The 15455-nt window shown below is 39.8% G+C and overlaps 1 protein-coding gene across 1 annotated transcript; it reads left to right on the top strand.

Moving 5' to 3' along the window:
• The first annotated feature begins 2760 nt into the window (after window positions 1-2760).
• Window positions 2761-3691, top strand: LOC118849822 (olfactory receptor 6C2-like). The gene is given in 2 exon segments (XM_036758836.1): window positions 2761-3053; window positions 3055-3691. Coding segments are annotated over 2 exon segments (930 nt in total).
• Window positions 3692-15455: the final 11764 nt, after the last annotated feature.

The following is a 15455-nucleotide window of genomic DNA, read 5'->3' on the forward strand; positions in this document are numbered from 1 at the left end:
GAAGCCCCCTTAAAACTCTAATGGTACCTTTTTTAACTTGAATTTTTCTTAAGCTAAATCTTCCCTTTACTTCTTTGGAAGGACTCACAGATAAAAAGTCCAGAGGAAATCCAGGAAGTACAGAAGAGGGAAGATGATGAGTTAAGGTAAGAGAGTTGCTATTCAGTCATGTCCAACTCTTCAGGATCCAATGGGCCACACTGTCAATGGGGATTTCCTGTAAAAGAATCTGAAATGATTTGCCATTTCCTTCCTTTTGTCCAACAAACAGAGGCTAAGTGACTTGTCCAGGGTGTCAAAGCTAGAAAGAGTCTGAGGATGGATTTGAACTCAGCTCTTCCTGACTGAGGACCAGCCCTCTATCCACTGAGCCACCAACTGCCTCTAAGGTAAGAGAGAAGCATGCAGAAAAGTTTGTTCACAATCAAAATAATATGGCAACTAGAAATGAGGCAAAGAAAGAAGAGTAGTGTTAGGGCTGAGGGTTAGCAGCTATGGGTGGAGATCAAATGGCCTTGCAGTTATCCAGGGGAGAGTAATATTCTTCACTCCCTATAGAAGTCGGAAAAAAGTGTCAAAAAAACCACTTAAGTAGTAGTGGAGTCCTTGTGAATCTAACTGGGCCCGGAGAAATGCTTTCTTCAAAAATACTTACTTAGAATGAATGGGCTTAGAACAAATGGCTCTGTACCCTTGGATGTCCTCATCTAGAATAGGTGTGGTGGGAACTGATGGGCTCCTTCCTTGGTTGTGAGTGCCTCTTCTCTAGGAGATTGTGCTTCCTCCTAGCAAAATCACTGTCTCTGCATATCACCTTATGCTCCTCCAGCAACATGCTGCAGAACTTCCCCTCTTCTTCCTGTGTCCTATTAACATTTTCCCTTTTCCTTAATGTTCTTTCTTCCCCCCACCTCCTGCCACCTCTGCATTGACCTAATTCCCAAAGCAGTGTATGATTTAAGCTTCTTTAGGAAGACTTTCATCTCCCTTCACAGTAGCACTTGTGGTAAGACTATCTTCTACCCCACCACCACACTTTCCAACAAGAAATTTGCACCAGACACCATAATGGTTCTGCTTCGCATTTTGGATGCAGAGAATAGATTTTGTCTGACTGTGCTTGCTACTCTAGGTCTGTAAGGCCATGTCTTCGTGAAGTCTTTTTTGAGAAAACATGTGGTCAGAAAGAGTAGAATGGAATAGCACATTGGGTCTCCTAGTATTGATCCTGCAGCAATGAGCCTAGATGTAGTATAGTGTATGGTAGACTCATTCAGGGGCAGGTGGTTTAGAGAGCTATGCCTAATGGACTTCTGTTACTTTAATTACATATCCCTAAAGAATACAGAAATGTGGAGAGAATGGTTGCTAGAACTTCTGGGCACTAATGCTTCCAACTAATACTTCCACCTCAGCATTAATTATGGTTTTAAGTCTCAGCCCTGATTTCTCTGACCACCCCCTTCACTCCTCCCAACAATCTCAGCATTGCCTTTGTTATAAGAGATAAACCCTGGACAGATAACATGTCTGTGATGCTCTTTTCTAACCTCTGTGACCTTAAGAGAAGATGGTGCCTGCTCAAGGAGACCAAAGCAATGTAAAGGTTGTGTGGCCTGGTTATATAGAAGACTGGTTTTATGATAGAAAAAAGAGCCCAGAGGCAGTGTGAAGATGAAGAGAACAAATTGAGCTTTCAGAAGAGATGAATATATGCACAGAATATCCCATAGAGGCAGTTTGTTTGGTTCAAAGTGTGAACACTTTGCAAATATACAAAAAGATCAAGAACCATTTCCCTGATTAAGCAATATTTCACAAGATAAGAATTGAAAGTTTGCAATAACCATTAAAATGCTGGAAAAAAGTAAATGAAAGGAATTCAAATTAAAAGATCCCATTAACACTCTGAGCTTTGATCCCATGCAGTAAATATAGTTGCAAAGGTAAAAAACAGGAAAATATACAATTTGGAAGGTATCTGGAAAAATAACAACCTTAATATTTGATTTCTAGAAATAAATATTGGTAAAAAGGATCCATAAAATAAATTGTAATTTTCTAATGAAAGTGAAAAAAGTATTCATAGTCTGTGACCCAGTGATCTCACCATGATACATATATCCAAAGGAGGTCAAAGACAGAAAGAGTCACAACATATATTCCAAGATATCATAGTACTTTATGTAGTAGAAACAAAGGGGATATGAAGTGAGTGCCTGATGGTAGGTGAACGGCTGAAAACCTTGTGAGATGTGAACAGAAGTATATTTAGCATACTCTCTCATAGGTAGTCACTGTGTTGTTTTGCTTAACTTTTTTTTCTATGTGACAAAGGGATTGAGTAAAGGAGGTGTATATAGAAGTAAGTATGGTGGGAAAACAGAAGGAATCAACACAAACTTTTTAGATAATACAAAGGAAAGCTGATTGGGAAGGATTGGCGTGGAGACAAGGAACTGGGGTGAGCAGAAGAAAGATAACAAGGGAAAAAAGTCTTTAAAATATGCTATGCTCAGTATATGGACAGCTCAAAGCCATTGAGGACAACACGATGACTTGGGTATAATTGGTTTTTAGCGAGTGAAAGAAAAAATGGACCAAGAGTGAGTTCTGAGCGTTTATATCTACATTGCATTGCCGACTAATTTAATGATGGCTCTTCTCAGCTCCAATCTCTTTCACTCACTGTCTCTCTCCCTCTCACTCCAATACCCTCTCTTTCTTACATGCAGATCCATCAAAAGACAGAGGTCAGAAATGAGAAACCAAACAGGAATAAAATTATTCATTTTTGGGGGATTGACAGATGACCCACAGCTGCAAGCTCTGCTTTTTATATTTCTGTTTCTGACCTACATGTTGAGTGTAACTGGAACCTTGACTATCATCACCCTCACTTTGATGGATCCCCACCTTAAAACCCCCATGTATTTTTTTCTTAGAAATTGTTCCTTCTTAGAATTGTCATTCACAACTGTCTGTATTCCTAGATTCCTGTACCACATGTCAACTGGGGACTATACTGTGACCTATAATGCATGTTTCACTCAATTTTTTTATAATCCTCTTTGGGGCCTCAGAATTTTTCCTTTTAGCTGCCATTTCCTATGACCATTATGTAGCTATCTGCAAACCTCTGCACTATACAGCCATCATAAACAACAGAGTTTGTAACCAGCTTCTCCTGGGTTGTTGGTTGGCTGGTTTGATGATCATTGTTCCAGTACTTGGTGGGGGTCTTAAGTTAGAATTCTGTGATTCTAATATTATTGATCATTTTGTCTGTGATATATCACCATTGCTGGAGATATCATGCTCTGATACACAGTTCCTAGATAGAATGGTTGTAGCCTTGGCTGTGTTGACACTCGTCATTACCTTAGTGTTAGTGGTTCAATCCTATGCCCATATTTTCAGGACCATTCTGAGATTCCCTTCTGCCCAGCAAAGGAAAAAAAGCATTTTCTACTTGTTCCACATGCTTGTCTCCATGACTTATGGAACCTGCATCTTCATCTATATCAAACCTTCTGCAAAAGAAGGGGTGGCTATGAATAAGGTGGTGTCTGTACTTGCAACCTCAGTGGCACCAGTAATGAACCCCTTTATATATACCCTAAGGAACAAACAAGTGATACAAGGTTTTAGAGATACTTTCAAAAGGATTGTACTCTTTTCAAAGCTGTGAGAGATAATTGAAAACTCAGGTGTAATTAGGGAAAGGAAACCTAAATACTTTAGAATTCTTTGTTCTGGGTACTATGACCCAATTTTATTCTCTTACTAATGCCCCCTTATCCACAGACTCACAGCTCAAGGCTCCTTTTCTGTCTTATCCAGAAATTCTCACTGATGGAGGTTTTTCCCTCCCTACTCCATCCCTTTTTCAAAGGTTTTCACTTGCTTTCAACCACATCATTCAACATTTCATTTCTATATAATCCATGGATTTTTTTTGAACCAACTATGTATAAGACATTTATTATGAAAGATTTTTCCAGCCCTTTACTTAATAGCCAATATAAATGTATTAAGTGGCTATTACATATCAGCCACTGTCATAAGCACAGATGCGAAAAAGAAAGACAATCTCTGCCCCCACAAGAAGGCAAAATCTATTTAGGAAGACAATACATACAAAGGAAAGATGAAAAGTAGGAGAGAGAGGAAAGGTAGCCTGCTTGAGGGCATGGTGGATAAGTCAGTCAGAGAAGTCCCAAAGTAGTGCAGTCAGGTAAGAAGTGTTTGAGGAATGTTTGAACTCAGCTCTCTCCTTAACTAGAATTTTGAAATTCATGATTGCACCATCCAAACAATCAGAGGCAGACAATAGAGATGAGGTAGACTACAAAGTCTGATGAGATCATTCAGGATGATGAAGCCTTCTCAGTAATGAGCTTCTTGGGGCATAGTGGAGATGTCCGTCACAGGATACGCAAAGTAGCACAGCCATGGGAGAAATCAATTTGCCTTGTGATTCATGTTATAAAACATAAAAGTCCAAATACTAAGATCTACATGAACACTGTGTAAATTAGCCCTGTGTAAATTGTCATATGGGGTTTTTCGCTTAAAACCTTGGAAAGTAAAAGCCAAAGCCTCAAAATGAACCTCATCTTCAAGACTGACATTATGGAGCATGCCCTGAAATAAGAAATCAAAAGTTATTATCTTTCAGCTTTTACTAACATTTCTGTTTTTCCCTCAGTGTCACCTTGTAGATTTTTCTCCTTCCTTTGAAAATAATGCCTTATCCTTGCATTCCAGACACATTCATTTTTAGCACCATACTTTGCTGACCTGTAAGAGAAAAATTATTGGTCATATACTCAAAAAGTAAAACTGAATAAGGGCCATAGAAGAACTTTGTTAGTTACTTTCCTCCAAAAAAGCTTTTTTGCATCTGCCAGCCTTTAAAGGGAAAAAAGGCATTTTTTTGTTACAATTTAATCTTTCCTTCATGTTAGTAATTTTAAAAAACAATCTTAAATATATTTATTCACATGTATTATTTCCTCTGATTGGATCTTTGGATATATTACTAAATATTTTCAAGCCTTTCAGGAGTCTTTTGTTTTCTCTTCCCTCTAAGACAATTACTTGAGGGGAAGTTTACTAGGTTCCTGGCATTACATTTATGTAGCAGTTGCAGGCATCAATACAGACTATGAAGTGAGCCCCCTGGACTGGTTATCTCTTTTATAGAGGGGGATTTTATTTTTACTTTTCTCTCTATTCTATCTCATTACATGCCTTTGTTTTGAATTAATTGTATCTTTTGCCTGACTAAGAAAGGCAAGCACATTGGTGAGGGCTCATAAGTTATTATGTGCTATGCTTTTGAGTGAAGTTACACCCACTTTGTAGAAGTTGGAGATATCCCTCAAACTCACAGAATGGGTCCGAAGACCATTGCAGTATTCTCTAGGTTTGCCTCCACTTAAAATCATAGTTCCCGTTCCCTGGGGGGCGGAGCCAAGATGGCGGCTGGAAAGCAGGGACCAGCCTGAGCTCCCTGCTGAGCCCCTCCAAAAACCTATAAAAAATGGCTCTGAACCAATTCTAGAACGGCAGAACCCACAGAACAGCAGAGGGAAGCAGGGCTCCAGCCCAGGACAGCCTGGATGGTCTCTGGGTGAGGTCTATCCCGCACGGAGCTGGGAGCTGGGAGGTGGGAACGGAGTGGAGCAGAGCCCAGCCTGAGCGGCGTGGACCAACAAGACCAGAAACCGGGCAGAGCATGCCCTAGCACCCTGATTCAGTGAGCTGCGGCAGTTACCAGACTTCTCAACCCACAAACACAAAAGACTGCGAAGAAGGTTAGTGGGAAAAGCTGTGGGAGTGGAAGGAGTTCCCGGTTCGACTTCCAGCCCCGGGGGCAGCGGAGGTGGGGCAGCTACAGTTGCTGCTGCTTCTGGCCCCAGGCCCACCTGGTGGGAGGAATTCAGTGGCGGATCAGAGCAGGAGCGAAGAGCCTGCTGAAGATCTAAGCCCAGTTTGGGCTGGGGGTTCTTGGGGAAGGAGGAGTGCTGGGGCGACAGAGCTGGCACCTCCCCATCAAACGTAGAACATAGAACTCGTTAGTCTACAAGCAGTCATACCCCACTGAAAAACTCAAGGGTCAAATTAGCTGGTTGGGAATATGGCCAGGCAGCGAAAGCACACCTAGATTCAGTCTCAGACTTTGGATTCTTTCTTTGGTGACAAAGAAGACCAAAACACACAGCCTAAAGAAGACAACAAAGTCCTAGAGCATACAACAAAAGCCTCCAAGAAAAACATGAACTGGTCCCAGGCCATGGAAGAGCTCAAAAAGGATTTGGAAAGGCAAGTTAGAGAAGTAGAGGAAAAATTTGGAAGAGAAATGAGAAGGATGCGAGAAAACCATGAAAAACAAGTCAATGACTTGCTGAAGGAGACCCAAAAAAATACTGAAAAATACACTGAAGAAAACAACACCTTAAAAAATAGATTAACTCAAATGCAAAAGAGCTCCAAAAATCCAATGAGGTGAAGAATGCCTTGAAAGGCAGAATTAGCCAAATGGAAAAGGAGGTCCAAAAGACCACTAAAGAAAATACTACTTTAAAAATTAGATTGGAGCAAGTGGAAGCTAGTGACTTTATGAGAAATCAGGATATTATAAAACAGAACCAAAGGAATGAAAAAATGGAAGACAATGTGAAATATCTCCTTGGAAAAACCACTGACCTGGAAAATAGATCCAGGAGAGATAATTTAAAAATTATTGGACTACCTGAAAGCCATGATCAATAAAAGAGCCTAGATACCATCTTTCAAGAAATTATCAAGGAGAACTGCCCTGATATTCTAGAGCCACAGGGCAAAATAGAAATTGAAAGAATCCATCGATCGCCTCCTCAAATAGATCCCAAAAAGAAATCTCCTAGGAATATTGTCGCCAAATTCCAGAGCTCCCAGATCAAGGAGAAAATACTGCAAACAGCCAGAAAGAAACAATTTGAGTATTGTGGAAACCCAATCAGAATAACCCAGGATCTGGCAGCTTCTACATTAAGAGATCGAAGGGCTTGGAATGCGATATTCCGGAGGTCAATGGAGCTAGGATTAAAACCTAGAATCACCTACCCAGCAAAACTGAGTATCATGCTCCAAGGCAAAATATGGATTTTCAATAAAATAGAGGACTTTCAAGCTTTCTCAGTGAAAAGACCAGAACTGAATAGAAAATTTGACTTTGAAACATAAGAATCAAGAGAAGCATGAAAAGGTAATCAAGAAACAGAAATTGCAAGGGACTTATTAAAGTTGAACTGTTTTGTTTACATTCCTACATGGAAAGAGGACATGTATGATTCATGAGACCTCAGTATTAGGGTAGCTGAAGGGAATATGCATATATATATATATGTTTATGTATATATATAAGTGAATGTGTATGTATGTATATAACTATGTGTATGTATATGTGTGACACAGGGTGAGTTGAAGATGAAGGGAAGATATCTAAAAGAAATAAAATCAAATTAAGGGATGAGAGAGCAACATACTGAGAGAGGGAGATAGGGAGAGATAGAATGGGGTGGATTATCTCGCATAAAGGTGGCAAGAGGAAGCAGTTCTGTGGGAGGAGGGGAGAGGGCAGGTGAGGGGGGAATGAGTGAACCTTGCGCTCATCAGATTTGGCCTGAGGAGGGAATACCATACATACTCAGTTGTGTATCTTACCCCACAGGAAAGAAGAGGGAGTAAGATAAAAAAAATAAAAGGGGGGGATGATGGAGGGGAGGGCAGATGGGGGTGGAGGTAATCAAAAACAAACACTTTGGAAAGGGGACAGGGTCAAGGGAGAAAATTCAATAAAGCGGGATGGGTTGGGAAGGAGCAAAATGTAGTTAGTCTTTCACAACATGAGTATTGTGGAAGGGTTATACATAATGATACACATGTGGCCTAGGTTGAATTTCTCGACTTCTTAGAGAGGGTGGGTGGGAAGGGAAGAGGGGAGAGAATTTGGAACTCAAAGGTTTAAAATCATATGTTCAAAAACAAAAAAAAAGTTTTTGCATGCAATTAAAAAATAAGATACATAGGCAATGGGGCGTAGAAATTTATCTTGCCCTACAAGAAAGGAAGGGAAAAGGGGATGAGAGGGGAGGGGGGTGATAGAGGGGAGGGCTGACTGGGGAACAGGGCAACCAGAATATATGCCATCTTGGAGTGGGGGGAGGGTAGAAATGGGGAGAAAATTTGTAATTCAAACTATTGTGAAAATCAATGCTGAAAACTAAATATGTCAAATAAATAAATTTAAATTAAATGAAAAAAAAACCATAGTTCCTTATCTCCCACCAACATATTTAGTTTTATCACTCAAGCAGAGAGCACACTTAGTTCAAAAATATTTAATAAGATATCACATTAATAAAAGTAATAATATATTCCTCACATAAAATTGAGAAGCAAAAAGACATCTTACCCAAGGGAAAAATAGATATACACCTAAGGAACATATAGAAAGAAAATATGTATGGCCATTGCTTATGCATAGGTGACTTGGGCCTCTAATGCAGCAGGACTACTGTCCTTACTTAATGCTATTATGATTGCACTGTTCCCACTACATTTGCTTCCTGTTTGCCTCTGCTATTGAAGAATTGACTTGGTATTTTGAATTTTTCTGGCTTATCCAAAATATTGCACTTTGTTATTTATAATTCTAATGGGAGAGATTTTCAAGCAGAAATACACAGTCTTAGTGTAATTATGGTGTTTTTCTCCAAGGTTGTCCAAGGGAATAATTTTAATTATGCTGTCCAAAAAACGAATATGAATTGTTCAGAGTGAAACTGGGAGAGACTGTATAAAGAGAGAAAATGTATAGGAGTATACAATGCTGAGAGTTAGTCATACTCAGTAGCCAACTAGGATTTTTGAAATAATCTGAGAAAAATATAATTTTAATTCAATTGATATGATATATTGATATTGATGCAATTAATTATTATAAAATCACCTATAAGATAGGTGATTTTACATTATTCTGCCCAGAAAAAAATGATTTTCCATGGAAAAGGTGTTTCCATTAACCATTGGCCATTATTTGGGGGGATGGAGCTATGTAGGAGAAAATGTCAAGCTCTTTAAATGTACAATAGTCAGTCAGGGCAAAAATTTAATCCCATAGTAGCTTTCAAATAGGCTTTGCTAGATATGTTGTCTCCATCATATGTATCATCACTGCTGGATGAATGCATTGTCTACACTTGTTGCATTGCTTCTGCCAAACCCTCCTTCATTAAATGCAAAAGCAATTCTGGAAGATTCTCCATGGAATTTGTGATCACAGCTGGGCAAATCAACATAGTGCATGTGGATATTGGGCTCCTCTCTGATTCCAGCTTCCAGTTTCATCTAGCCTCCTTAGGTATTGGGTCATCATCATCTTTATGGGAAGGTTGAACTTTGCCATGCTCCTTTAGTCCACAGGTTGGTTTCTCTTGCCATCTCTGTATACCTCATTGACTTTGCTTGACAAATAAGACATTTCTCAGGAAATAAGTGGGTAAACCTCTTTCTCCAAAGAGCAGGATGCACACAAATCCCACTTTCCATAACCATGAATGACACTTTTGGACAAAGAGAGTGTTAGTCTTCTTGTTCCATGTCATTCTACAGGAAATTTTTCAGTTCCCTGATTGTTGCCATCGCTTGGTCAGGACTTATTTATTCTCAGGCTCCCTGCAAATATAGTACATTAATTACATGCCTTTTCCTCAAGGCAATCCTTCACAGTTTGTAGGATGAAAGACTATTCGCATATAGGTGTATCTCCTTTAGAATACTAGGCCACTATGCTCTGTATTGGTCTGATTCCTGAACAGGACAAGGCAAAGGAGAATTATAACAATGAGAAAAACTATTAGGTCTCCAGGGGGAGAGTGAAGATTGGGAAACACATTCAATACTTCTTCAATATTGGCCTCTCTTAATGCTGGACTCAGGAATACATGGCCAGTTGCAGACTTGGGGGGAGTAGCCCCAAAAACTGGGGTCACATTCTCCAGAATTTTTCATCCTCATTCTAGATCCCTGGGAAAAATAAATTAAAGTTTAGGTCTGACTCTTTGTCTACAATCTTCCAAAAAATTCAAATAGACAGTAAGTATACTATATGAATATATGCTTTTGTGTAAATATAGTAGTATATGTACTATATACATCTATTTCTTTCCTCTATACAAATAAAGACTCACAAGCACACAATGACAAAAAATGACTTATAACAATGACTTATAACTACCAGTGCACACTCCTGGCAGACTGGGAATTAAATAATATAGAAGCACAATTCACTTTGCAGGAGTACTCAATTGGCATTTCACCTTCAGTTTGGATATGTACCATCCAAACATTTATGCCTCAGTCTACTCTTTTTTTCCTTTGGAAAGCCAGCCAAGGGTTGGTTTCACTGTCTCGAGTCTTGTCCAGTAAACACTGTAGTTGTCGATGGTGATCTTCCCAAAGTGAAGCCAGTACTAGCTGGGGACAGAAAGCTAGAGGGTAGGGCCATTCCTTTTAAAGTCTTTGAGAAGGTCCTTGGTGACAGTACTTTCATAGGGTCATCTTCATACCTGCATGGATTACATACTGGTCTTTGAGGGGTGCCTGAGAGCCTCTCACCAAAACCTACTTCTCCACTTTCATGCTGCACACTTACTAAAATTTCACAGATGGAGATGTGTCCTTTGAATAAACAAGATTCCTCATTGAATAAACAGCATCCCTGAGAAGATTAAAACATAATGAATTTGTTTATTTTTTTAACTTTATTTAATATTTTTAGTTTTCAGAATTGATTTTCACAAGAGTTTGAATTACAATTTTTCTTCCCATTTCTACCCTTCCTATCCCACTCCAAGATGACATGTATTCTGGTTGTCCCATTTGCCAGTCAGCCCTCCCTTCTGTCACCCCACTCCCCCCCCCATCCCCTATTCCATTACTTTCTTGTAGGGCAAGATAAATTTCTATGCTCCATTGCCTGTATATCTTATTTCCTAGTTGCATGCAAAACTTTTTTTTGAACATCTGTTTTTAAAACTTTGAGTTCCAAATTCTCTCCCTTCTTCCCTCCCCACCCACCCTCCCTAAGAAGGTAAACAATTCAACATAGGCCACATGCCTATCATTATGAAAAACCCTTTCACAATGCTCATGTTGTGAAAGACTAACTATATTTTGCTCCATCCTATCCTATCCCCCTTTATTGAATTTTCTCACTTGCCCCTGCCACTTTTCTAAAGTGTTTGCTTTTGATTACCTCCTCCCCCTATCTGCCCTCCCTTCTGTCATCCCCCCTTTTTATCTCCTTCCTCCTTCTTTCCTGTGGGGTAAGATACCCAATTGAGTGTGTATGTTATTCCCTCCTCAGGTCAAATGCAATGAGAGCAAGATTCACTCATTCCCCCTCACCTGCCCCCTCTTCCCTTCCCACAGAACTGCTTTTTCTTTCCCCTTTTATTCAACTCACCCTGTGCCCTTCATATATATATATATATATATATATATATATATATATATATATATATATATATATATATATATATATCTTACATGGTTAAAAAAAATCTTCCCTGCCCATTAATCCCCTTAATAGGTCTCAGGTGGAGCTAGTTAAGGGAAGCTTCTACACACCATCTTTCCTGGTAAGAATGTAAACAAAACAGTTCCCCTTTAGCAGTCCCTTATGATTTCTCTTTCTCGTTTACCTTTTTATGCTTTTCTTGATTCTTGTGTTTAAAAGTGAAATTTTCTATTCATCTCTGGTCTTTTCACTGAGAAAGCTTGAAAGTCCTCTTTTTTTTTTGAAAGTCCATATTTTGTCTTGGAGCATGATACTCAGTTTTGGTGGGTAGGTGTATTAGTAATTAAGCTGAGACTTTTTGCTGTTGACCTTTAATGATTGTGGCCTTTGTTTGAATGGGACAGATAAAGTGGGATGTTTTTGTATTTCTTAGCACTGAGACAATTGGGAGCCATTGATCTGTATCTGATGTGATATTGGGAGTGGGGAATTTCTCCACGCCCAGCCTGAGTGAGGTCAGGGCCCTCGCACCCTGAACAGGATATATAAGCCCAAATGTTAGCTTTCTGGCCTGGAGTTCTGAGCCACAGCAGGAGTGGTGTGTGATTCTGGGCCAGCTGATGTAATGAGCTCCCCGGCTGTACACCTAGATGTTGAGGAATTCTATTTGGTCTGTCATTCAGGGTGCTGGCTTTTTCCCTTGAACTAGGTGGATGTTATTTGTATGCTTCATTGAAGTAAGATTATGAACCCCTTAACGTTGCTTTCCTTAAGTAAAGCAGATCAAAAGGACCTGTGTTGGCAGCTTTCTGGGTGCTGGTTGTTGGTGGATCTTATACCCCCACAGAAGGTGATAGCTGGATTGTTGAAACAGTAGGTGATTCTTGGTTTTAATCCTAGCTCCAAAGACCTCCAGAATATCATATTCCAAGACCTTCAATCCCTTAATGTAGAAGCTGCTAGATCTTGTATTATCCTGATTGTGTTTCCACAATACTCAAATTGTGTCTTTGGGGGGCGGAGCCAAGACAGCAGCTGGAAAGCAGGGACTTGTGTGAGCTCCCCCCAGGTCCCTCCAAACACCTATAAAAATGCCTCTGCGCAAATTCTAGAACTGTAGAACACACAAAATAGCAGAGGGAAGCAGGTCTCCAGGCCAGGACAGCCTGGATAGTCGTGGGGTAAGGTATATCCCGTGGAAGTGGGAGCAGAACAGAGCAGAGCCCAGCATGAGCCCCACCTGGACCAACCAGAACAAGAGAGGAAAAATTGGGAAGAGAAATGAGAGTGATGTGAGAAAACCATGAAAAACAAGTCAATGACTGGGCAAAGGGGACCTCAGAAATACTGAAGAAAATAATACCTTAAAAATAGACTAACTCAAATGTCAAAAGACCTCCAAAAAGCCAATGAGGAGAAGAATGCCTTGAATGGCAGAATTAGTCAAATGCAAAAGGAGGTCCAAAAGACCACTGAAGAAAATACTAACTTAAAATTAGATTGGAGTGAGTGGAAGCTAGTCACTTTATGAGAAATCAAGATATTATGAAACAGAACGAAAGGAATGAAAAAATGGAACACAATGTGAAATATCTCATTGGAAAAACCATTGACCTAGAAAATAGATCGAGGAGAGAAAATTTTAAAAATGTTGGATGCCTTTAACTGTACCTGCATTATGTAGCAGGGGCATTTAGGCCAAAGTGACCCAAAACATCTTAGCTACCAGAGTGAAGCTCTTTTGCTCCAAGTTCAGTAAAAAACCCAGAGTTCTTGGTTCATAATATGGTGCATATATTACAACAGTCAAGCAAATCCTGAAACTAACTGAGGTCTCCTGAGGAAGCCTATTCCAATGCAGAATGGAAGAAATTTACCTGATGTCCAGGTGGGAATCATTTGTTTAGCTACTGAATATCATTAATTAGTGATTATTGAAAAAACAAATGCGGGGCACAGGGTTTAGAGCACTGATCCTAGATTCAAAAGGACCTGAGTTGAAATCTGGCCTGAGATACATACTACCTGTATGACCTTGGACAAGTCACTTTACCTGATTGCTTCCAAAAAAAGAAAAGAAAGAATTTTTTTTTACCATATCCTACACCAAATGAATGGAAAGTTATGTCCTTCACCCTTAGACTCACCTTTAAGGCAACATTAAGAAAAAGATGAAATCATCTGTGAAAGATGATGCCAATTTTCTCTGTGGCCAATTGTAATGCCAACAGTAATGGGACAGATGAGCCCATTCTGCCTGAGAACAGGGAAGAAAACAAAATAATCAGATAGAGTGACCCAAACCACATGAATCAGGACATATTTCAAAAACGCACAGGCCATTCTGCAAATCTATGTAGAAAAAAAGAGAATTTTGTGCTTAGCACAGACAAAAACTTTATTTTAAAAATCCAAGAAGCACTATGGATTTTCCAGAATGAAATCCAGGACCTATATCTGAAATATTCTTTGGAAATATACAAACATTGACTTCTTCCCTTTGATGGAAGTTGGGTCAGGCTTATAGCTTCATAGATAGATGAGTTACCTGTGTCATGTCAGATGTACAGGGAGTTTTCTCTTTTACCATGTGCTGCACATTTCTTGAGCTTCCTCTACTATACTTATTTCCTTTGTATGAAAGTTTCCTCATTGAAAAGGAAGGGAATCCAAAGAGACTTGACATACGAAGGAAAAACTTTTCAACCCAAAGAGTATAAGTTACTGAGAGAAAGGGCGTATTGTAGCAGGAAGAAGAAGAGGTATGCTCTGCAGAGAAGAAAGAATTCTATAAGGCAGCACAGTCAGCCCCAGGAGTCAGAGGGAGTCTGTTAGGAATATAAAGCTGGAGACAAGTTTCTTTTTTTGGCTATTCTTTTTTTGGTAGGGTAGTTTAGGTTAAGTGACTTGCCCAAGTCACACAACTAGTACCTGTGTCAAGTGTCTGAGCCTGAATTTGAACTCAGGTCCTCCTGACTCCAGGGCTGGTGCTCTACTCACTGAGCCACCTAGCTGCCCCAAGAGACAAGTTTCTGCTGGGCCAAAATTCTGGCTCCAAAAGTCACTCTATGCAGAATTTGTCCTACAAAACCAAAGCCAGACAGAAATTGCTTCTCCAATAATCATGGATCTAAGAATCTAAAATCATCGTTCCAGGCTTTGTTGGTGTCTGCAACACTGGATTGTGTACTGTGTGAACTGGTCATTCTGGCAGAATCCTCACTTCTCAAGACCAAGGAGAAATTCCCCTTATGGGTAGTTCTAGGAAATATTTTACGACAACCAAGAAAATCCATTCCCACAACAAATTAAGTTCTTCTAAGGACACCTAATCTAGGGGAGGATGGAGGAAAATTGAACGTAGAGGAATAGCTACTGAATAGAAGAAATGTGTGATTAGCGAGAAATGATTGTGACCAGATGCTGCTCAAAGTAAGTGAGATTACCTGTCCTCAATCACAGGGACAGAGTGAGCAGGCAGGAAAGCATCTGCAAAGATGCAAAGTATCACTGCCAAAATGTGATGCTGGACTATGGTTACTTCTCATTGCAATGATCCGCTGTGATGAAGCAAATGACCTGTTCCTGTCTGAAATTGAGCTAGATTATACAATCATAAGAACAAGGATCCTGAAATACAGGGGAATCCCCATCAAGGAACTTAGCACAACACACAAGCTGTCACCTCTTTTGTTCTCTCTATTCTTTAATATATTTAGTTTTCAGCATTGATTTTCACAAGAGTTTGAATTACAAATTTTCTCCCCATTTCTACCCTCACCCCCAGTCCAACATGGTGTATATTCTGGTTGCCTTGTTCCCCAGCCAGCACTCCCTTCTGTCACCCCACTCCCCTCCCATCACCTTTTCCCTTCCTTTCTTG

This window comes from Trichosurus vulpecula, chromosome 5, assembly GCF_011100635.1.
Source record: "Trichosurus vulpecula isolate mTriVul1 chromosome 5, mTriVul1.pri, whole genome shotgun sequence".
NCBI classification, from domain to species: Eukaryota; Metazoa; Chordata; class Mammalia; order Diprotodontia; family Phalangeridae; genus Trichosurus; species Trichosurus vulpecula.